The sequence below is a fragment of the Ictalurus furcatus genome, chromosome 8, assembly GCF_023375685.1.
Source record: "Ictalurus furcatus strain D&B chromosome 8, Billie_1.0, whole genome shotgun sequence".
Classification (NCBI taxonomy): domain Eukaryota; kingdom Metazoa; phylum Chordata; class Actinopteri; order Siluriformes; family Ictaluridae; genus Ictalurus; species Ictalurus furcatus.
Genome location: NC_071262.1, coordinates 17,192,214 through 17,214,706, shown reverse-complemented (window position 1 = coordinate 17,214,706; position 22,493 = coordinate 17,192,214). Strand labels below are relative to the sequence as shown.

Below are 22,493 nucleotides of genomic sequence, written 5' to 3'. Positions count from 1 at the left end.
TCTGCTCACCACGGTTGTAAAGTGTGCTTATTTGAGTTACTGTAGCCATTCTCCTCTGACCGCTCATCAACAGTGCTTCAGCCCAGAGATTTGAATGTTTTATGTGTTTTCCACACCATTCTGTGTAAACTCTACAGACTTGGCTGACTAGACAATTGCCTGAATGCACAGTGGTACAGCTATTCTTATTAAAGTGCCTGGTGAGTGTATGTAATGGTACAACATTATAGAGAATGATTATAAAACTGAGCTGACTTTGTAAAATGAAAGCCTTGATTATTAAATGGAATTATGCAGTGAAAAAGTGGAGACCAAATATCATTTCCAAAATGTTTTAATTCACCTCTGGTATATACACTTCTTTAAAAACAAAACAAACAAAAAAACAACGATTAACACAACCATCAATATAGTCACCAAAATGTTCTGGGACAAAACTGACAACTGAGAATCTATGCATTAGCAGTATTACCTTTTTCTAACCTAAACGTTTAATGCTGATTTAATAAACAGGTGAAATATTCCGGTTTTTAAAACATGCAGCTTTGAGAACAATGCGAGTATAGCTGGATGTGTGTGTTGTGACACTAGTGGTACTTTAAAAACTGTTGTGATCAAGTGGTTTATGAAAATCAGATTAAAGAAAAAGGTTTAGAAAAATTCATGCACTCAAGTATCAAAAGTAACATTAGCCTCCCGAGCCTGCTTAACCTCTTAAAACGGTGCATATTCTGCATTGCAGTAACGTTTTTCCTTCTCTAGAGAAGTCGAGCGAATCATTTCAGAGGTGAGAGAAAATCACTTCTGTGTAGGAATGGCACTGTGTTTTGTGGCTTAGTAATTATGCTTAGGAGAGTGGTACTAAGAGTATAAAGACAAATTGTGCAATACTGTAATTTGCAGAAAGTGTGAATTTTGGATACTTTAATTTACTTCACAGCAACGTTCCTATATATCGTGATTGATTTTCGATAAAGAGAACTTTCTACCAATTTGAGCAGGATAATAATAGCCAGTGTGAAAACTGTGACAAAAATGCATTATAGGGAGGATAACTGTGTGTCAAGGCTGGCACAACAAATAAGATCATTTAAGAAGGCACCCCGTAAGCATGCAGCCTAGGAGTCTGCAGAAAGCCACGGGCTCGAGCCGCTGCAGAACGCCTACAACCCACATGCCCTCGATACATCCACCGAGTTACAGTAAGAGTTTTTGAGAGAATACAGGCCTACATGATGTATAGTCAAATGCAGTCACAAATACAAAAGTCACAATGCAAATACTTATAATGGAAAAAGGTGTAAGGTTCGTCAAGTGCTCCATCACCCTTCTTATTTAACCTTCATATATTGCACATCTCTGTCCTTAGGTCAAATTCTAACATTTTGAAGAATTTTTGAAAAAATAAAAAATAAAAAGAATAACACATTTCAAAATCTCAAAAGAAGCCGGTCCCCTACTACTCATGATTACTATGTAATAATGTATAATTTCAACCTAAAACTTCACCAAACCAAGCTTTTCCTTACTCCAACTTGCTTTATTCATCTGGTTTATTGCTGTCTTGCTTAGGTACAGATGATGTGTACTGGCAGCATTTATAGTCCAAACTCATCACACTGTTTAATTACTATACAGTGTAGATGAGGAGACATTTAATCTAAACTGTAGGCTGCTTAAGAAAATGTTAACCATTTAGCTGCATACTACGAACCTTTTTAAATGACAAAGCATGACATCCATGTGTCCCCATTTAAAGAGACTAGCGTTTAGTAATTAAGGCCATAGCTTTAGTTTCGTCTTAGTCTAGAACTGTCATACCAATCTGTACACATCCACCTGTAAGGCCCAAAGTCTTTTAGCCCTAACTGCACATACATCTCACTCACTAATCAAGTCACAGGATGAGACCTTTAAAGGCTTTCTGGCTGCTGCTTACTGTAAACAGTCTACTTACATTTTCCCACAGATTAAAACAGAGACAAGCTTCAGAATTTTCAGAGGATATCCCTTAGCTGTACTACACTGCAATAACTCATGTAAAGCTGGTTTACTAGACAGAGATGAAGTCCAATTTGGGATTAAAATATGCTTGTTTAAGTGATTGAAAAGAGTTCACAGTCAACAATTAGGCTAAATCCATGTGCGTTGTGATGTCCCTTCGAATCTCAGCTTGCCTGAGTGGTCCGTATGTTGGTTTCGCCACCATTAGTTCCTGCTTTGGGAGTTCCTGTGGCCACATGGAAACTCGACTGGAGGGCATTTGTGGCTGTGGGCTGTAACAAGCCTACTGAATTTCCTGTTGGCCCCACCCACTGTGGGGGGACATAAGGGGCACAGGGGTAGGTGGGCTGGTGGGCCATCGAGCACAATGAACTCTTCCTTCCAGCAGAAGAGTTGGAGCAGGGAGCACATACAGGACCACCCATGGAACACAGCTGCCCTGGTGCAGAGAACTTGCGAGGAAGTGTCTAGAAAGAAGAAGAAAAAGTCTGCTCACAAAATAATTCCCAGTTTTGACAGAAACATTCAATTGATTAATCATAATGATTACAATTAAATATTAAAGATATAGTTAATAAAGGTGAAATAGGGTTAGTGCTGCTTACATCAAGGCTTTGCGAATTTTGTTTGCCATTCTTCTTGACCTGTGCTTGGCTCATGGCATCCCGAGCAAAATCATCCACCAGCTGGTGGAGGTCATCTGTAAATGTGCCTTTTCGTGGAAGGTTAGCAGCTTGGCTTGACCCATTTTCTGTTTTATTTGTGATGGTGGTCACTATAATAGACATTAGGAAACACAGAACACAAAAAAGAAAAATTAAAGGCCAATGATTAACAACAAGTTATTAAGTGAACTAAATAATGCAGAATTATTTAGTCCAAAAAAAAAAAACATACAGAAATTATAGGCTCAACAATCCCTTAAAAAAAAGAATGAAGCCAAAACCTTTACCTTCTGGTGCAACATCCTGACCGAGTGTGTCCAGAGGATCTGGAACCTTTCCTGTAGTTGATGGAGTAACTGAAGTCTGTTTGTTACGTTTATCTCCTGCAAAGCACAGGAAAAAATGTTCAAAAACGGGGATTTGCCATTGTGACCGAGTATATAGACTATATAGCGTCTTTGTGGAAAAGTAACTTGGTGGTATACCTTGCTGATGAGGGCTGCTGTGGGTGCTGCCACTGCGACTGGATTTGTTGCTCTTACTTTTGGTGAGCCTGCGCCGGCCTCCTGCCACAGCTACAGGTGAGGAGGCCACTATGGAGGGACGTGCTTTGCCCATCCGTGCATACAGATCTTCAACTTCCTTCTTCTGCTTAGATTGCAAGGCCTGGATCTCAGTTATATGCCTGTTAGAAGGAAATAAATGATGGTAAATAAAGTCAGGGAACAAAAGTATCAGGAAAAATGTGAAGGTGCACTTTTTATTTCTTAAACAAATCCCACCTCTCCTTGAGCTGTCTGATCTCTTTCTTAAAGGCTTCATCCTCTGGCTCAGAGTCATCACTGCTTAACAAGCATTGGGAGTTAGGCTGGACTATGGCTACACTGGATACACCAACATCTTCCTCTTCTTTTGGGCGTGCATCCTCCTTTCCAGCTGAGGTAACTGAGAACCGACCCACTTTAGCATCAGCACCAGAGGTCACCTGAAAGCACTCAATTGTAGTAGTAGCGGAAGCAGCGGCAGGGGCCGGTGGAGGAGTAGAAGCAGGTGGAGAAATGGATTCTGAAAGGTCATGACCATGGCTTGGCAGGGTTTGATACTTATGAAGAGTGTTTTCAGGGCTCGTGACTGCTGATGACGCGGGGGATGAAGACGAAGAAGTTGTGGATGAAGATGACTGCATCGTATTCTTGCAAGAGGCACCGTCCACAACTTGATCAGTGGCCACTGAAACCTGGACACAGATTATTTAAAAAGCCTGTCCAAAAATGACAGTGTTGAAAGTTCAGTTAACCAAAAGACAGGAACGTTTCGTACTACCTGAAATCGGCCAAGTTTAAAACCTTCACCAGTTGGTGGTGTTACTGGCTGCCTGTTGTCTACAGTAGGCAGGCTGTCTTGAGGTCCGCTTACAGAAGTCTAAATTAAAGGTAAAAAAAACAACAAAAAAAAACAGTGAAATAAAGATTGCACAAAAACAAGAACAACAAAAACCCTGAAAAGTACAGAAGTGCTTACGTGCAGTCTTGGTACACCAGGATCAACTTGACTAGTTTGTACTTGTAGATTAGGAGGACCTCCTTGGCTTTGAGAGGCAAACATACCAGGAGCAAAGTGCCCACTGGAGCTCAGAGACAAGCTAGCCGGTGCCACATGGCCTGCAGTGGAGGCCAGGCCAGGAGGAGGAGAACTGATGGTGTTGGGAGGTGAAGAGGTAGGGGGCACATCGCCTGATGTTTCAGGCTGGGCTGAACCACCCGAGGATGAACCTTGGTCATGGAATAGAGAACGGAGCTTCTTGTCCAGTGCCAGGATATCCTCGATGCCTGGTGATTTTCCCTGCGTATCCCCCTCACTCTCCCCACACTGGCTAGGGGCAACTGCAGGCAGAGGTGTGGGAGTGGAAGTATGGGCAGGAGCAGGAAGCTGTTCTCCAACAGAGGTTGGAACAGTGATGCCGCTCTCAGGTAGCTGGTAGGGAATAGTTGGAGTGGGAAGTGAAGTGCGACGCTGAGTGATGAGCTGATCTGATGGGGCAAGGGAAGGGGATGTCCTGCCCGTCTGGGGTATCTGAGCAGAAGTAGGTGGGGAAGTGGAACCAACAGTCACAGTAGCAGAGGTGTTCTGTGTAACTGCAACTGGGGTCTGGTATACAGGTTGAGGGGGTAATACTGAGGGCTGGCTGGTGTTGGGAGGCAGGATGGTTTGTCCCTGCTGTGTATGGCTAGCTGAGGCAGGATCAGACACTAAAAACAACAACAACAACAACAACGTAGCTCAATTAAATGCATGTCCTACACCAGTGCAAGCTCCTTGTCCCTGTATCAGGAGAAATGACTCACCTGCCAGGTCTTCTCCAAAAGATGTGCTGGTAGAGGGAGGGCCAAAAAATGACTCTCGAAGTCGTGCTTCTGGTACAGGGCTGACAATGAAACGCCGCCCTGCTGAGTGCACCACCTGTGCAGCCACACTGGGTGGCAGACCTGTTAAAGTGCATAAAAATCAAAATAACAGACAGGTCCAAGATCAACTTCACTTAAAATGGTCTGTTAAATTGTGTTTACCTGGCAGATTAGGACTTGATATCACAGGTTGGTTTACATCATGGATCACCTATAATAAAACACTGAATGTTAATAAAATTGCTTGTATTTGTTACCCTGAGTGTTAATGAAAGTTCTGAAAATTCAATACCTGAGAACTGCCGTCTTTAGCGGCTTCTCTTTTCTTATCTGCCATGTCTATAACCTCTTGCACCTGATCAATAAAGGACTCACGCTCACTCTCCAGAATGAAGTCACTCTGGACCTGAAGGTACAGCAAAATCCTTTATTAATCAAAACATACTGAATATTGTCAATGGTTGAAAGTCATTCATTTTACAATAAAAGTTGGCAAATACCCCATGATACTAGACAAAGTAACTGATACAAAGTGGCAGGATGCGCGACACTATAAAACTGAGTGAAGTTCGACTTAACGCAAATGAAAAGTGAAGCATTTTTCACAATTGAAATTGTGAGTGAGGGATTAAGCAGGGATTAGCAGAAATTGTGACGAGCAATACAATGTTTTCACCTCATTATGACTCCAGTACACCAATGCAGTGCACAGATGAGTTTTGTACATTCATTTCCCTCTACAAGTTTACTTTTAGTGGAAAGGCATCTGATTTGTGGTCAGATGTGCGTTTTCTGTATAATTCTGTAGATAGCTTGTATGGAAAACACACAAGTCTGTCACTACCAGAGAAATCATGGCGACGTGGCAGACATGAGGCTAAATGTTGCTCCTGGTGTGAGTGAAGGGTTCAGCAGTAAAAATGATGAATTTCTTATCCTGCGTGAAGGATAAGATGATTATGGGCAGGTGATTATGGGCAATAACATTTTTCTGGAGGGAAAACCGTGCTTCAGGGAACAGCTGTACCCAGCTAGCTACTTTGTAGTTTTTGCGTGATGAGACATGATGAGAAAAACAAACAAAAAAAAGGAAAGATGCAACACCATTTTTTTTTTTTTTTTTTTTTTTTTACTACAGTGGAGAGCACAGAAAAGAAAAAAAGGGTACCATGATCTGTGCAATTTCTTCAGGGTTGTCTCCATCCAGATCAAACTTAAATGTCACCATTTTCCTGTTGTGGGTTTCCAGTTGGCATTCAGCCACTCGGTCACCAATATTGGAAATCTTAAACACAAATCACAGATACAGAGAAGTATAATTAGGGCTTTGGGAAGGTTTTCATTAATAAATGACTTTTTCACATTTTATCTGACTGTTGAACAGTTTGATTTGTTGAAAAACTGTACAAAACAGTTCTCTGTATTAACCATAGAATAATGTTTCCATGGCCTTGGGTAGTAAAGAACTGCATGCAATTAGGATTACAATATCTGCTTAGAAAAAAATCCAAGTACTTTACATTGTTTTGACATCTATTTAAAAACTTTGGACTATGAATTATTAGATTATTTTTTTCCATGCTGATGATTTAGTCTATTAATTAATTATTTATGTTGGTAATAAATGCAGTAGTACACTGCACTGATTAAAACCGGAGAAGTTTATTCTTAGGGCTGTGACTGTGGCCCTGACATCATCATGTCACATCACATGCCACGTTAATGTTTCTTCTTGAGTGGGCACTAGAACAAATACAAAGTACAATATTTTGTATACAAATGTAATAATAATAATAATAATAATAATAATAATAATAATAATAATAATAACTATATTAATTTGTATTTATAGCCTTCCATATAGCAGGAGCTTTTATATTAATACACAAATTACATAATCGTAATCAAATGCTTATATGTTGTCATCTGTTAGTTTGGTGCAGGTTTGTTTGAGAGCGGCAAAATCCAGTCGGGCAAATTCTGCTATTTCATTTCAGGTTCTGCCGCTGCAATTTATCTTGTTGGGAAAGCAAATGTTACACTGGCGATCTGGGAGCATATTAAGATTTGGGCCTAATGAGAGAGAAACATGAGACTGTGTCCATTTCCTCATTCCACTTCTTCTACCTCTCCCCTGGTCAAACACTATCATATCCCACAGCACCCTCAGGCTGTTTCTCATTGCAACACAACACAAGGCTTTATTAAATTGTTTCAATGACGGAACTGCTAAAATAAATCCTCATTTCATCATTTTATATTTAGGTTTTTATTTAATTTAAGCCTATAAAATTATATATTATATTATATGATTATAGTGATATAAATTTCTGACTGCATTACTGATTAAAAATGGTTAGACTAAAAGGTGTAATCAGTAATCATTACATTTCCTTGGAAATCTACCCAACACTGAGAGGAACTTGAGATCTCTTACATTAAGCACAACAAGCTTGGGCTTGGCAGACTTGTCATGACGTGAGCGGCTGCGGACTGAGCGACGCTGATAGCGCTTTGTGGAACTAGCTTCATGCTTGCCCTCATTCCCATCACTCAACCCTGAAGCTGCATCTGACAGGCCACTGAGATAAAGAATAACAGAAACAATTCAGATACGTTATTCAGATGGAGCTGATAACGTCACAAACAGTCACTACTCAATGAATAATAAATTCAAATAATGCAGAAAACATTCCAGGGGGCATTTAGCATTGGGGCATGATGAGCTTTTAGAGTGGGTTTAGACAAGAAAGCAAAGTATTCTTTAAATATGCTTTCCCACCCTAAGACGTACCTCTCTGCAGACAGCGGAATCAGCATGGACTGTGTTTGAGTCTGATCTGGAGACTGGGAAACACTTAGAGGAACCTAAAAGAAAAAGGACAACATTCTGAGACCTCAATTTACCTCAATTTACCTCAATCAATGCTTCCTTCACCATGTTATCCCAAAATGGACTAGATTCATTAGCTACTTTTAAGACATGCTTAGAATGTACTTTTCTGTCCAGTCCTCTAACTTGACAAAAGAAAGAAAGCTTGAAGGAAAGACGTCAGCCTTCTTTTGTGAAAAATACACCCTTCTACTACGCACCCGGTGTAACTGAGAAGCCTGATATAAGAAATACAGATGTTCAGCATTTGGAGGTGGAGAGAAAACAGGAGAGCTGAGTTGATTTGGCCATACCTGGTAGCCAGCATGCAAGAAAGAGGGGTGGGAATGCAGAACAGGAGAAGAATGTAGAAGTTAATGATGGAAGAATTTGAAGAAGTTCAGGCATGTTTACTGAGTTCAGAAGAATGAGGATATGAACACACATTTAAGACAGTTGCGTATGATGGTGCTGGAACTCTATTGACAGTTTTTGTTAATGAAATACTTACTGCATAAATAATCATTGAGATACAAACAAAATGGAAAAGCATGGGAAAATAACAGCACTTTCATGGAATCACAGTGACACATCCAGCACAAATACAGTGATAGATGCTTGTAAAGTGTATGAATTATAGTGTCAAAGAGAAAAGAGGAACACTGAGAAAGATAGTGAAAGGGGAACCATGAGTTATCATTTAACCTTCAGGCATTTAATGAAGAACTATGTAAGCAGAAGTAAAGTAACCTTTCTATGTAGGTGAAAATAGGGACAAGATGATGTACCAAAACCTTTGGCGGCAGAAAACTGGAAATGTGCCGTTTCATTAGCCACTGGTGAATTACAAAAATTTCCAGTTGTATTGTTTTTTTTTGTATCTACTTAACATAGGCAACTGGGACCAATAGGAACTAATGCTCTTTGGAGGACGGGCTAGCAGTACCATTCATTGATATGACCTTGTTTAAACATGGGGAAAATGTCTGCTTTAGTCGTAAAATGGATATTCATTATGACATTATCGTTAAGACAGTGGTGGTTAAGCACTTCTTCCATAATGATTAACACTGGTGTGGTTGTGCACAATAATGATTATAGGTGGTGTTACTGTGACCAGTGTGTCTATTCTAGGTATCTACGATGATGGTGGTGGGGGACTACATCCCCAAGATTCTTGAATTTTAAACTTGCAGTGAAAATGGCCCGTAGTGTACCTGGACCACCTGAGAGCCGTGCGGTGGTGGTGGCTGAGTTGAGCTCTGAGGTGCAGTGTCCAGCTGGGGCTGGTTATGCTGTTGGGAGATGCTAGGCTGAACAGAACCTGGCAAAGTGGTCTGTTAGCCAACAAAAACAAGGGGGGGGGGAGGGCAGATGGTTGGTATTCAGGCTTTAATGATCTAATATCTGAGCAGCTGCAAGGAAATGAACAGAAACAAATGCTCAAAATGACATGATGAGTACCTGTTGTGGAGCACTATATTCAGGATGGGACAGAGGAATCAGAGTCTGAGAACTGCTTCCTTGTGAAGAAGGAACCTGTGACTGATCAGGACAAAGAACACAACAGACATGAAACCAGAAACCAAGCTTTTCAAATAATCCATTATTTATAATGATGTCTGAAAAACAAATAATCCCAAAGATGACCGACCAGGCTATGTGGGTGGACAGCATGCTGCTGAGTAAGTTGGGAATGGGGGCTGTGTTGTGTGGCAGAGGTCTGAGGTTGCTGCTCAGGCTGCACAGAGCTGTAAGAGGGCAGCACTGGCTGAACAGGATGAGACTCCGATGCGGTCAGCGAATAATGGCCTTCCATACCACCAACAGCTGCAGGATATACAAATAAACAATAGATCATGACCCAGCCATTACAGGTGCTGACGTAACACAATGATTCACTATGTTGCTCACATGAAGCAGGCGCTCCAGGCTGCTGTTGCAGGTGGTGCTGCTCCCCCTCTGGCTCCTCTGGCTCTATGGAAACTGGTGTCAAGGTCGACATGGGGGGCTTTGTGGTGGAGGAGTGAGCAGGAGTGGGCTCGCTGGGAGGCTGCTGCCCCCTTTCCTCTTCCTGCTTCCTCTTCTCCTGTTCTTCCCGCACCAGCTTCCGCTGTTCCCTCTTCCTGCAGATCAGAGCCACACGGTCCTTAACGGCCTTGGCTATGGTCTTATGATCGCCCTCACACACGTAGCCTGAATCAACCTGCAAAGTGAATATGGAAGAAGGCGAGAAACACAAAAGACAAAGCAAGTCTAATAAGGAGGCTGGAAAACTAGAAAACTAAACCACAAAGACAAGTCACTGAGATAAAGGCTGAAATGTTTCAAGAAACAGCAGGCGCAATGAGCTTTGCTACCATCTCCTGTGCCACGTCTTCTGGGACATCTTTGTGGAGGTCAAAGGAAAACTCAATGGCCTCATTATCCTTGTATTTCCCTTTGAGCTTCTTAACATCCTCAATGCGCAACCATAGTTTGATAGCCACCATCTCCCCATCATCCTCTTCAGCAAGCTCGACACGAACCCCTGTCTCTTCCTGAAAAAAGGCGTGGTTCAACAGGTCCTTGATGGAATATCTGGGGGGGAATATACAGGCACACATGTGAGAAAGAGACCAATGAGAAATACTTTCAGGACAGTTCAGTTGTTGTTTGTGTAACAAATTTGTTCAACAGACCTCTCGTCTTTGTTTTGCCGAATACACCCTTCGATGATTTCTTTGACTTCAGGAATGGCTACCTTATCGAAGCTGCCAGGTTTCACTCCCTATAAAAGTAGAACACAGAAAACATCCAAATCATGCACAGCCTACAAACAGAATCAAACTCAGGTAATGTCTACCTTTAACGCTAATCAATCTTGTGCTATTTGCAAAATGTTGGTTTAAATATTAATAAATAGACATGTGATATAATTAATACATGACTATAAAATGGTAATGTATGTATAGTACCATTTTCCAACACCTGCATTTTACATATAGATAGCAATTAGTGTACGTAGGCTATAAGCTGTAATTAACAGGTAATGAAAAAATTTTACTACTTAGCACATTGCCATTTTATTGGAAGACGCCTGTCATATACCCGTCTACTGCCTAAAGCCCACTTATGAATCTTACTTTGGACTGGGCTTTGGAGGTGTTTTCACCAGAGATACTTTTTCAGGAACTCGTGAACTTTCTGTGCATTTCCACCCCAAAGAGCCAGGACTATTCTTAATTTCTGTTGCAGAGAATATAACACAGGGACTACTGAAGTGAAGTTTGGTATCTAGCATGGCACTAACAAATGATTATTAAGAATAATTTTATAATCAGAAGTTTCCATGATACTTTTATTTTTACAAACGTATTGCATCAAAAGGTTGCAGGAGTATATTTTGTCATTGTGACATTTATACAACAGATTAAAAATCAACAGATAATGCACCTTTACTGTCAAATGTAAACTAACCGCATTTGGTTACTGAATTAACTGCCATGTGATCCACACCATACGCAATTACTGATGCTAAATTTTGTTTCACTTCCTGCCCAAATACCACATGAGCCAATTGAGATTAAGCAACAGAAAATAGTCTTATTCATTTGTTTTAAGGACTGGTTCACGTTTGTTGTGAGCAACATAGTTCAGTGGAAATGTGCATATCTCCCTGCAGTTCTGGCTTGGTTTCCCACTGAATGTAAGCAAGGTTGAGCCTGGCCAGTAGCAGGATGGGAGACCTCCTGGGGAAAACCAAGGTCGCTGCTGGAAGTGGTATTAGTGAGGCCAGCAGGGGGTGCTCACCCTGTGGTCTGTGTGGGGCCTAATGCCCCAATATAGTGACCGGGACACCATACTATAAAAACAGCACAATCATTTGAAGATGTTAAACCGAGGTCCTGACTCTCTATGGTCATTAAAAATCCCAGGACGCTTATCGTAAAGAGTAGGGGTATAACTTCGGTGTCCTGGCAAAATTCCCCCTAATAATCCCCATCTCTGAATTGGCTACATCACTCTCTCCAGCTGGTGTGTGGCGAGTGTTCTGGCGCACTATGGCTGTCGTTACACACTAATGGTGTTTGAGGAGAACCCCCCCAATACTATATAAAGCGCTTCGAATGTCTAGGAAAGCACTATGTAACAGTAATAATAGTAATAATAATAATAATAATAATATTGATTTCACTTTGGGGTTCTGTATATGGTGATGGCATAACTAGACTGGAATTCTTAAAAGCACAACTTACCACTCATAGAGGGGGGAAAAAAGAGTGAAGAAAACGCCTCATAAAAGGCCAAAAAGGGGAGGATTTAAGAGAATGGAGCGAAGGAGAGGGGAGGAGGACGAGCACACATGGCCCTCTCCTCCAGCAAAAGGATGGGCACTTACGCTGGTCACTCTGCGATAGATCTGTGCCGCATTCTGGCACTCGGAGTACGGGTACTCAGAAGTAGCCATCTCCAGCATACACATCCCAAAGGCATAGACATCCACTGACTCGTCATACTTCTCCTCATACATCTCAGGCGCCATGAACTCAGGGGTACCTTAAATCAAAAGAACGGTTCAGAACTCTCTCTCATTTCCCTATAACACCTTCTCTGTGAAGAGGAGAGAGGAAGGTGGTGATGCTGCTGAAGATGACCTCTCCAGAAACCTGTGAGAAAAGAGAGAGAGAGAGAAGGGAGAGCGAAAAGGGGATAGAAAGCGAAAAAGAGGAGGAGGGGGGGATAAACTGTTCTCAGTTAGGCTGTCATGATAAGAAGCCCAAGTTTCTCAGTGTAAGGCCTTTAGGGCAGGGCTATGGAAACAAAACTAGAGTACAGAACCTACCAAAAGGCCTGGACTGACCAAAGAATTCAAGCTCAGTCTGCTGAAGGACAAGGGCTGAGCATTAAAGTAAAGTTGTTAGGCATTGGATAATGTTTACAAAGGCAGAGTTTAAGACAAAGTCACGTGTTAGCCAAAAAGATTACTGGGAAATGTTTGAGGTGAGTCAATGGTCAGTCAATAGCCCAGGACTGATCATTTAAGAGAAAGCTAAAATCCAAGCTATGGAAAGAACTCTTAGTACATTTTGTTAGCCTGCTGCAAATCCCCTTAAAGGCACTTACCTTTCTGATACCTGTAAGAAAATAGAGCAAATTAAAATGGCTAAGCATAAAATATTCCATAGCTAGTCACTGATTCGTGAGGTTCTGCACACTAGTTTATGCAGTAAAAAAAGCTGCCCATAAAGCAAAGACCTCACACAAAAAAACTTATCATATTTGGAATTGATTTAGATTTGTAATGTGTCACTTTGTACTGGTTGACTTACCAGGCCCATTTTCTGCATTTACCGCAGTACACTAAATAATCCTTAAAGTAGAATAAGGGAGATCTGAGGTTAGAGTCTAAAGTTTCCTAAAATGATAAATGGACTCTAAGTCTATAACTGAGAGGAAATGAGGAGAGAGATTAAGGCTTGGATCTTAAGAAAGACACTGTAAGAAAAAAATCAAAACAGAAGATCTACCCTTGAGAGAGAAAAATGACAGTTATTAGCATCATCATCACGCATTTCATTGAAGAAACAGACCACTAATATCCAAACCACAGGACAAAGATCATTCAGAACGGTACCTGAAAGCCCAGGGCTCACCTCTAGCTTTTGTGCTATCCCTTTGCCAAGATCGGGTTTGCCTGCAGACAAGCCACAATACAACTACGCACATCACTGACAAAAAGAGAGTTAAGAAACTACTTACTCTCTGGAGGAACCTGAAATAAGGGCCTCTTAAAACACTGAGGATAATATGGATCAACAAAACAATTTTGGACCTAGAGGAGGGAGGGAAATCCCGTGTGGAGAGACAGCGCGAGCGAGAAGCAGGGGCCCTGGTTTGCTGTGGTTTGGGGGCTCACAGAAACACTGTGGTCTGCCTTCGCGCCACAATGTTAAATCACACTTTTAGAAGCCAAAGAAGAGAAAGAAACGTCAGAAGAGGACAGACTTTCTTCTTCCTGCCAGCAAACCCGCATAGCGAGTTAACACAAAAAGGAACGAGAAACGGTGTATGGTGGTTTACGGGGTCGTACCTATGACACTCTTGGCAAAAGAAGCCCTCTTGAGAGTGGCAAGGCCCAGGTCGCCGATCTTGACGGATCCGGTGGGCCCAGTGATGAAAATGTTGTCACACTTGAGGTCACGGTGGATGATGGGAGGAGACCTGGTATGAAGAAAGTGAAGCCCTTTCAGGATCTGCCGACACCAGCTCCGCAGGACTTTGATCTTCATCTCCTTAAACCGCTTCAAATACCTGCAGAGCAAAACAAACCACCATCAGCATGGGTAAGTCATTTGTTTTTTAAAACCAAGGACGCTAAGATTTAATTTAGACAAAAATTAAATTCTGACTCTATTTTTGCTGCCAAAATATTTTCCTGCCGAATCATTTCTTATCTAGAGAGGCCACATATTATTTAAAACTGTGCACTTACGTCTTTAAAGTGCCAGATGTCATGAGCTCAGTCACCAGCACTATACATTTCCTCCCTTTGCAGGGAGCCTCCCAGGAATCATAGAAGCGCACAATGTTGGGGTGCTGCAGGCCCTTCAGCATGCCAGCTTCCTCCTTGAAGCGCTGTCGCTCTGATTTGGACAACTTGCGGTCCTGAAAGGCATTTTAAACATGACATTGCAAGATAAGTGTGTGTAGGTGTCCTCTAAATTGAATGCTTGGCAATGTTAAACAAATACTGCCAACTATTTAATACAAACAGAATACTTTATATGGTCCGGAACATATACAACATCTGAATAGTATAAACACACTTGAAATAGTGCTAAATTCCCACCAACTCCAAGCTCCCCCAGTATGACCTACTTTTCACTATGAGGTTACCCACAATTCCTGGAATGAGAAACATCCAGCTCCTGGAGGTCCTCCAAAAGCACCATCCCCCCAAAGCTAATAGTATTACTCCTCGTCCTAGTCCTATTTTACACTGTCTTTATGATGACTTCAAACAATTGAACCCACTGGAGCGGCAGCCCACTCAGTAAAATATGAAAAGCTCCTGGGACTCATAATACTGTTGACAGAAGAAAGGGAATATGCACAGGTTTTAGTTTGGGTACGTAAAGGAATCATGAAGTAGAGCAAGGGAATAATTTGCATATATGCGCGCACATAATATTACCACAATACCGCTCAAAAATATTAAATCCTAGTAACATTACAGTAATTCTAAGGTTTTTTCAAAAAGTTCAAACAGTTTTTCGTTTGCTCCCTAATTTGATCATTTGCCAATTCCCACCCACCAGCCAGCTTCCCCTTATCACACCAACAACTATCAACTGGGCAGGCTGAAGGACATGTGCTGTCTCCGTGAGGCCAGCCATTATATGATTTTGAATTGCTGCTCATGCTGTCACAGGGCAGCACAACATACTCTAAGGGAAGGGCTATCGACCCTCTTCCACATGCCCACGTACTTCTCAGATGTCCACGATGGCCTACTGTGCCTGTGATTGAAAGTGGAGAGAGAAATGCCATCTCTCACACACAGAGAGCATGGCCAATTTTGCTCTCTAGACTAACGGGCACGGGATTGCAGCGCCATTGTCAAGAATCTAAATCACCATCTGCCAAATGCTTTTCTGTTGCATGAAACGAGAGCTCAGTTTTAGAATTTTAAAATGGTCCACTGCTGACTAGTGTGACCAAAACAGACAAAAGAAACTCCAATGTCCTTTCCCTGCTTGAACAGCAGTGAATGTGTCTATTCAATACACAGTATTTGTGCTGCATTGGTCTGCTGCATTGGGTTGTACTTTGCACATCTTTGCACAGTACTAAAGTAGAAAATATGCTTCATTTTTTACGCATACGCTAGGAACAGCATACAGTACGCGTGACACAAATTTCGTCATCAGCAGAGTACACACAACGCCCGATTTTTCTAACCGCGCGTACTTTGTACAGGTCACACATGCGCATTTAATTCTTTTGCACTATTTAGTTGCTCCACAAGGTGGCAACAGTGACCCAGAGCCGTTGAATCTCAAGATAGTTGAAGAAAAAACAGAAGAGACGGAAATGAGTGCAGGTTATAAAGCATTTGTATAATTCTAGCCTTAAAGGAGTGTAAGGACTTGTACATGGGTGCTAATTGTGGTGAGAGATTGGCCAAGCATTGTTCTTTGTGTTTTTGTGGTGATTCTTCGTTGTCATCCTTCACACCAAAACACCTGCTTTACTGCTCTGTACTGACAGAGCCAGGAGGGGTACTGCAAGTTGTCGTAATGCGCATGCGTGACCACCTGTGTACGTGTACATGTCAAATGGAGTATACTTAAGATTATGCATATGACAGTGCGCATACAAAAATAATAATAATTTTTTTAAAAATGAAGTGTACCAGAGGCTTAAGAAGTTAATCTGTTTTTGAATCAAATTGTATACATAAACAAATAAGAGATGACATTTTAAATCTGATTATTTTCTTCTTGTGAGTTTCTTCAATGACAATGAACAACTTTGGTTGTTTATGTGATGAAAGTGCACAATTGCAAGCATGTTGCTGATGTTCATTCTGTATAAAACACTACAGTTCTGTGGCACATGAACTTATTGTGCATTAATGTTCAAGTTTATTCAAATACTAAACCCTTTTAATATTTACAGTTTAAAGTTCTTAAACAAGTTAATATGGATAAGCTATAGGTGTGGCATGTATTTAAACTTCTTATGGTGCTTTTATATTACATATCTTTCCTAAAATCAGATAACGCACCCTTGAGAGCAAAGCATTCAGAGCAACACAATACACTAGAATATGGAAATATAATTTTTTCCCCCTTTCACTCTGACAGGCAACACTACTATTGCAAAATTATTTCTTTCGCTGTTGACCTAACATGACAACTATCAGACTTGCAACAGAGGCACTGGGTATAAACACGAGGAATGTCTTAACGTTTAATTTCAGTAGTTATTTAAAATCCAAACCACTTTGGAAGGACAAAAAGCACTTCTTCAAAAGACAACAGAAGTGAAACTGTTTATAAACTTTTCCTGTGCTCAGACCTAAATATTATTCAACCGTGTCATGTGCGATATGAGCTACAGGATGGAAGGATGCCAGCGTTCTGCACAAGCAGTGCATGTATTTTTGCCTTCTGGTACTGATGTCTATTCATTTTAGTGCAACTTTGCTACATATCAAAGGAAACGGTAGACAAAATGACACGACAGAACAAAAAAAAATAGAAAGAAAGACAGGAAGAGTGGGAGGGGAAGAAAAGATGAGAGGGCGCAAGAAATAAGAGCCTCAGAGAAAGCAGAGTGTGAGAGAACATGTAAAAAGAGTGAGAGTGAAAGAGATACTGTAGCTTTTGTTTCAGCGCATTTTCCAAACTGGCTGAACCTGAAGGCTGTTTGCAGCAGAGCTGCAGCTCACGTGACCACATGCAATGTCCTGTCATTACCCAGCAGCAACAGCAATAAGAAGGCGGGGTAGAGAGGGCAAAGGCAAGCCTTGACAAGCCACAGAGCTGCTGTTCACATCGACGAGAAGAGACTCTGACCCACTTTCCCAACATGCACTAGTGTTTTACATTCACAGAGTAAAACTTCTCACAAGTGTCTATTACATTTCCTCTCTTAACCCCTTTAAAACGAAAGGAGGAAACAGGATGTCAATAAAGGCAAATAGCAAGAAGTGGGTCACAAGTTAATGTTACCAGCAGCAGGATGTTGCCCTGTGGTCTGCAGCATCACTTTAGCATTTATGAGAATCATCCTGCTTGCATTATCAGCATTATATAGTTCTGTGATTACTAGTCTCCATTTCCAGTATAACTACGGAAAATAAACGTTAACAGTCTGTGTTGATATCAGGTGTCATCATGAAAGAGAAAAGACTACTATCAAGACTATCGAGTCACAATTTTCCTGGTAATACTCTAAGCTACTTAAAATATGTCACGGCTATTTTTTTTTTTGTCTTGGAATATATAGGAATAAGTATGAGTACACACTCTAGATAGGAGTACCTTAAAAAAATATATTATTTGAAGATTAATATTTTAAAATGTGCTATTTCAATATTTTGGAAACAGACATTCAAATGTAGCAAAACATTAAGTAAGCAATAACAACATTTAAATAAATGAATGAATTAATTTAAAAAAATGAAATATTTTAAACAATTCCTATGCATTCTTCATTTCACACATCAAACACAAACAGAAATCCCCAAGCTGAAACAGCAGAACAGAGCTCAAATGGCACAAAAATGACTTACCTGAAGTTCACACCATGCCACCTCCACAGTCGTCTCTGTATCCAATCCTTTATACACTGTCTTGAATGAACCACGTCCAATCTCAATGTCAAACTTCAAAAATCGGCCATCAGGTGAAGTTCCGACAGCCTTCGTCTCCACCTCCTCTATGTCCTCTGGGTCCTTCTTCTCAGTCCCACGCTGTTGCCCTGAATCCACACGAGCCTTCGTCTTGGCTTCTTCATCTTCCTCCTTATCATTTTCCTGTTTTGTGCCTACACTACTGCCAGACTCCTGCTCCGATGTCTTGCTGTGTGGCTCCAGACACGTTTCCTTCTTTGTCTCCACAACCTGACTGGCTGAAACCACGGGCCTCTGCTCTTCAACTATCTCCTCGTGGACTGCATCTTTCGCTCCCTCCACCTTCTCAACGACGGGCCCATCAGCCACCACAAGGATCTCAGTCTGTGCAGCGGCTTTAATCTCACTAACGTTAAGATCGGTGGAAGAGGCTGAAAAATCCGGTTGCGCATTCAGGGAAAAGATTTTGCTAGGAAGCTCCAAAGCTGTGGCGTTCGAGTCACAAATAACACTACGCCGGACAAATCGGTGCTCAGCTTTCGAGTCCCGCTCCATGGTGTGGTGCCGGCGTCGGACTTCAGGACCAATCCTTTCACCCAACTGCGTGTCCGAGTTGGAGCCAGCAGTGTTCTTTGAAGCAGGGGACAGGAACTTAACCATCTTGTCTCTAAAACTTTCAGACATATCTCCACTCACAGAGTGAAGAGACACTCAAAGGCTAGATCACTTCCATACACATAAATAAATGTATTGAGAAATACTAAAAGGTTTCTTTGCTATGTTTTTGGGTGATCACTCAAATGAAGTCAATGCTCTTACAAACTAAAGGGCTTGAGTAAAGCACTGGAAGAGCACTGGGATTGAAGGAGGGAGAGACCAGTTCACAGCCCATATGTTCACATGATAACAATGCACAAGGGCTTTTAAATTTCGGTCATCCATTGTACGGGGAAATGTAGGCCGTGTTCAACATAAGGTGTGACGTAAAAAGGCAAGGCTGTAATACTTGACGTGCGCTTTTAAGCCAGAAGGATGCACAAGGTTCGAAACGTGATCCAAGCTTCTGTTTCACTGTAACAACACAAAGTAAAGTTTATAGTATTGAGAAAACATAATACTACTAATAAGTGTAAACTATACAGCACTTTTCTCAAACTCAATATCACTTTACAGAGACCAAGAGTAAGCAAACAGAGGAGTGGGCTAACGTATCACTGTAGTATCTCTGTGATTTTAGTCCCATCTGAATCGGTCACGTTAGTATTATTTACAGACCACGTGTTCTGCATCTGAACGTATTACACTATATTTTACCTTCTAGAGAATGACCGGTAGAAATAACCTCAGGTGATATGCCATAATCTTCGTGAACACATCAATTTAGACCGGAGATATTATCGATTCAGAACATGTCTGAATTGAAATGTTCACGAAGATAATGTCATATCTTGTTGGAGGAGAGATCTTGCACGTTTTCTTCTATCAAAATTAAAATTTATTGGCAGAGTGTAAAAACGCAGAACAATAAAAAATATAGTAGACTTTCAAAAGGGGACTTTTGGCGAGTTCATAGAACAGACACAGCCATGTGTCACCATACAACAATCACTTTTGATTAAAATGTTGAAACCAACAGGTTGAATTAAAATGAGGTGTACATGTACAGTAGCAGGCACTGAATTTTCATGTAACGACAATGAGTACATCCAGAACACACACCCATCTCTGATACAGAAAAATCAATTCAACTGTGAACAGATCATAATTACTCAGGTGTCCTCTGGCAATATGACTTCATAGATATGTCTGGAAAGCTTATCCGTCCAAACAATACTTAACAAAACCAAATAATCCTCACATAAATTCATACATGCATCTGGCACAACAAGAAATAATGAGAGATGAGAGCAGCTGAGGAATGAGGTACACAGAGGTGTCAGAAAACAGAGATAATGTATAGGAGAGGAGCTGCTTAGTTATTGTCCAGAGACTGAGAGACACTCTGAAAAGCTGTTTTGAATGAATTTCTCCTCTGTACTAACACGAGCCAAATAATACACCAACAAATAAAGCGACATCACAATTTTTAACAATATTGACATTGATTAAGCTACACTGATTGTAACGTAGAAACTCAGCTTTACAAAGTAACCATCATTAAGAGGCTAACATTAATTGTAGGACTTAAACAAAAAAAAAAAAAAGGTTGGACACAGCCACATGAATCAGCTGTTAGATGACATTAGCAATCACAAACATCCATTTAGCGGATGTGGCGGCTACAAAGTTACCCAAATCCATCGTTCGCTTAAATCCGATTACTAATACAGGTCATGTCAAACCAGATCGTAAATAATTCAGATTTACCCAACCACGCAGGCCAACATTAACCAGTTAAGTTTAAAATGACTGCTGTGAGCTTGGCTAGACTTGCTAATTAGGCACTTCTAGCTAATGCTGGCGTTCAATTAAGGACCATCACTAACTCGTCTTTAAGGAACTGTAAATATATACATTAATACGTCTCTTGTTACAGAAAACAATTATAATACTGCAGCTGCTTTTCTGTTCTTTTCTGCTCTCTCTACAACGCAAGCTGGCTAACGCTAACATTAACAGCTCGCTGTCGCTAACTGACGTTACTCAAATCAAATACAGTTAACCAGAGCTGCTAACTGGGGACATTTTGAGGCACAAAGTATCGTGATTAACCACAATTCATACGATTTACAGAGACACTTTCATAAAACAAGATATTTGTTATTTATGTTTTTTTTTTAAACACACTCACCGAAATGATGTGCATCGTCATCCTCGATTATCTACAGTTTCTCTGGACACCGCGCGCGCGCGCGCACCGCCGAAACTCCCTTAGCTAGCGAGCGAGCTAATCACCGGGTTAGTTATAACGTTTGAAATGACTCATGTTTTGAGTCATACTGCTATGTTTGTGCGCGGATGTATTCGTTTACCGTGCCTGGATACCTCTGTAAAGAACGACAGATTCGAGAACGACAGATTCGAGAACACTTCGCCGCGAGCAGCCGACAAACCGAACGACAAAGTTCAAAACGTCAACGTGCAAAAATCACGCGCCTTCTCGCGAGATTTCCGGACATGCACGCGGACTCTTTGTTGTAGGTTTCTATCGGTTTAATTTCCTTGTTCAACTGGTTATCAATGAAAAAACTAATGCAAACGAGTCCCATGGTCTTAATAAACGAACACAACAGACAAAGTCCATTCCTGTGCTATCCCGTACACGAGCTAGTGTTTTGTTGTTGTTGTTACACAAAAGCGCCTTTGTTACTTATTGCAGCTGGTCCCTGAATCAAACGATTTCCACTCGACGGACATAATTTGGATTTATGGACACACAAACGGGCGTTTTATTGTTTCTCCATCTCAGTGCGACACCATAAAACACAGCCGACAAAAGGAACAATCCGCATTCTCCTCTCTTCCCCCGAGGCAGCCCAAAATAGCCTCATAACGCAGTGTGGACACGAGCGCCCCCTCCCGCACAGAGCACCGCATAACACGACAACATACTGGAAATCTGCTAACGCAATTAGCAGCCACAACAAAGGAACAGGAATCACGATTTTAAAATACGTAGATAACACATACTCACACAATGCGAATAGAACCGGAGATATTAAATGTTACCAAGAGGTGTTCTCATAATCTTATGAAAGCTTATAAAATAAGTAAGGGAATGATGTCACCATCTACATACACCTATCTCCCCATGGGAAGGTGTGCCTGATTGTAGCTTTAAATAACAGTTTTTTAAATCTTTCTTAAAGGGTACATCCACACTGAAAGACATTAAATCTGTTCATAATAAAATATTTGTGATATATTTAGAGAATCTTTTACCAATTTGTTGGTTGGTGCTCTTTGTTATTCCTCTGAGAAGTTAGTAGTTTTCTGCTGTGAAGATGTCACACTGCTAGCACAGTTAGCACAGGGGGGAAAAAATATCATAATGGATAACTGACTGGTTTTGCTGTTAGCTCCTAAAAACAGTTTATTTTCTCACTTGCCATTTTTCATTGACATTCGTTATAATCCATCCATCCAATTTCCATACTGCTTATCCTACGCAGGGTCATGAAGGAACCTAGATGCAACCTGTAGCCTATTCCAGGGAACTCGGGGCACAAGGCAGGGGACACCCTGGACAGGGCACAATCACA

General features: G+C 41.2%; 1 protein-coding gene across 2 annotated transcripts; it reads right to left on the bottom strand.

Moving 5' to 3' along the window:
• Window positions 1–318: 318 nt before the first annotated feature.
• Window positions 319–21,773, bottom strand: wnk1a (WNK lysine deficient protein kinase 1a). Of its 2 annotated transcripts, XM_053631148.1 has the most exons (25): window positions 21,083–21,773; window positions 18,232–19,362; window positions 14,422–14,594; window positions 14,020–14,240; window positions 12,328–12,485; window positions 10,628–10,716; window positions 10,307–10,526; window positions 9,861–10,152; window positions 9,601–9,776; window positions 9,411–9,491; window positions 9,164–9,283; window positions 8,168–8,260; window positions 7,869–7,942; window positions 7,512–7,656; window positions 6,243–6,359; window positions 5,367–5,480; window positions 5,237–5,285; window positions 5,015–5,155; window positions 4,191–4,918; window positions 3,993–4,091; window positions 3,452–3,906; window positions 3,155–3,354; window positions 2,957–3,052; window positions 2,610–2,779; window positions 319–2,471 (listed from the first exon to the last, which is right to left on the bottom strand). In XM_053631148.1, exons 2-25 carry the CDS (start codon window positions 18,973–18,975, stop codon window positions 2,169–2,171), a joined length of 5,058 nt encoding a protein of 1,685 aa, XP_053487123.1. In that variant the 5' UTR covers window positions 18,976–19,362; window positions 21,083–21,773; the 3' UTR covers window positions 319–2,168. The 2 variants fall into 2 exon arrangements, with proteins under 2 accessions (XP_053487123.1, XP_053487124.1); XM_053631149.1 differs by lacking the exon at window positions 8,168–8,260.
• Between the last annotated feature and the right edge of the window lie 720 nt (window positions 21,774–22,493).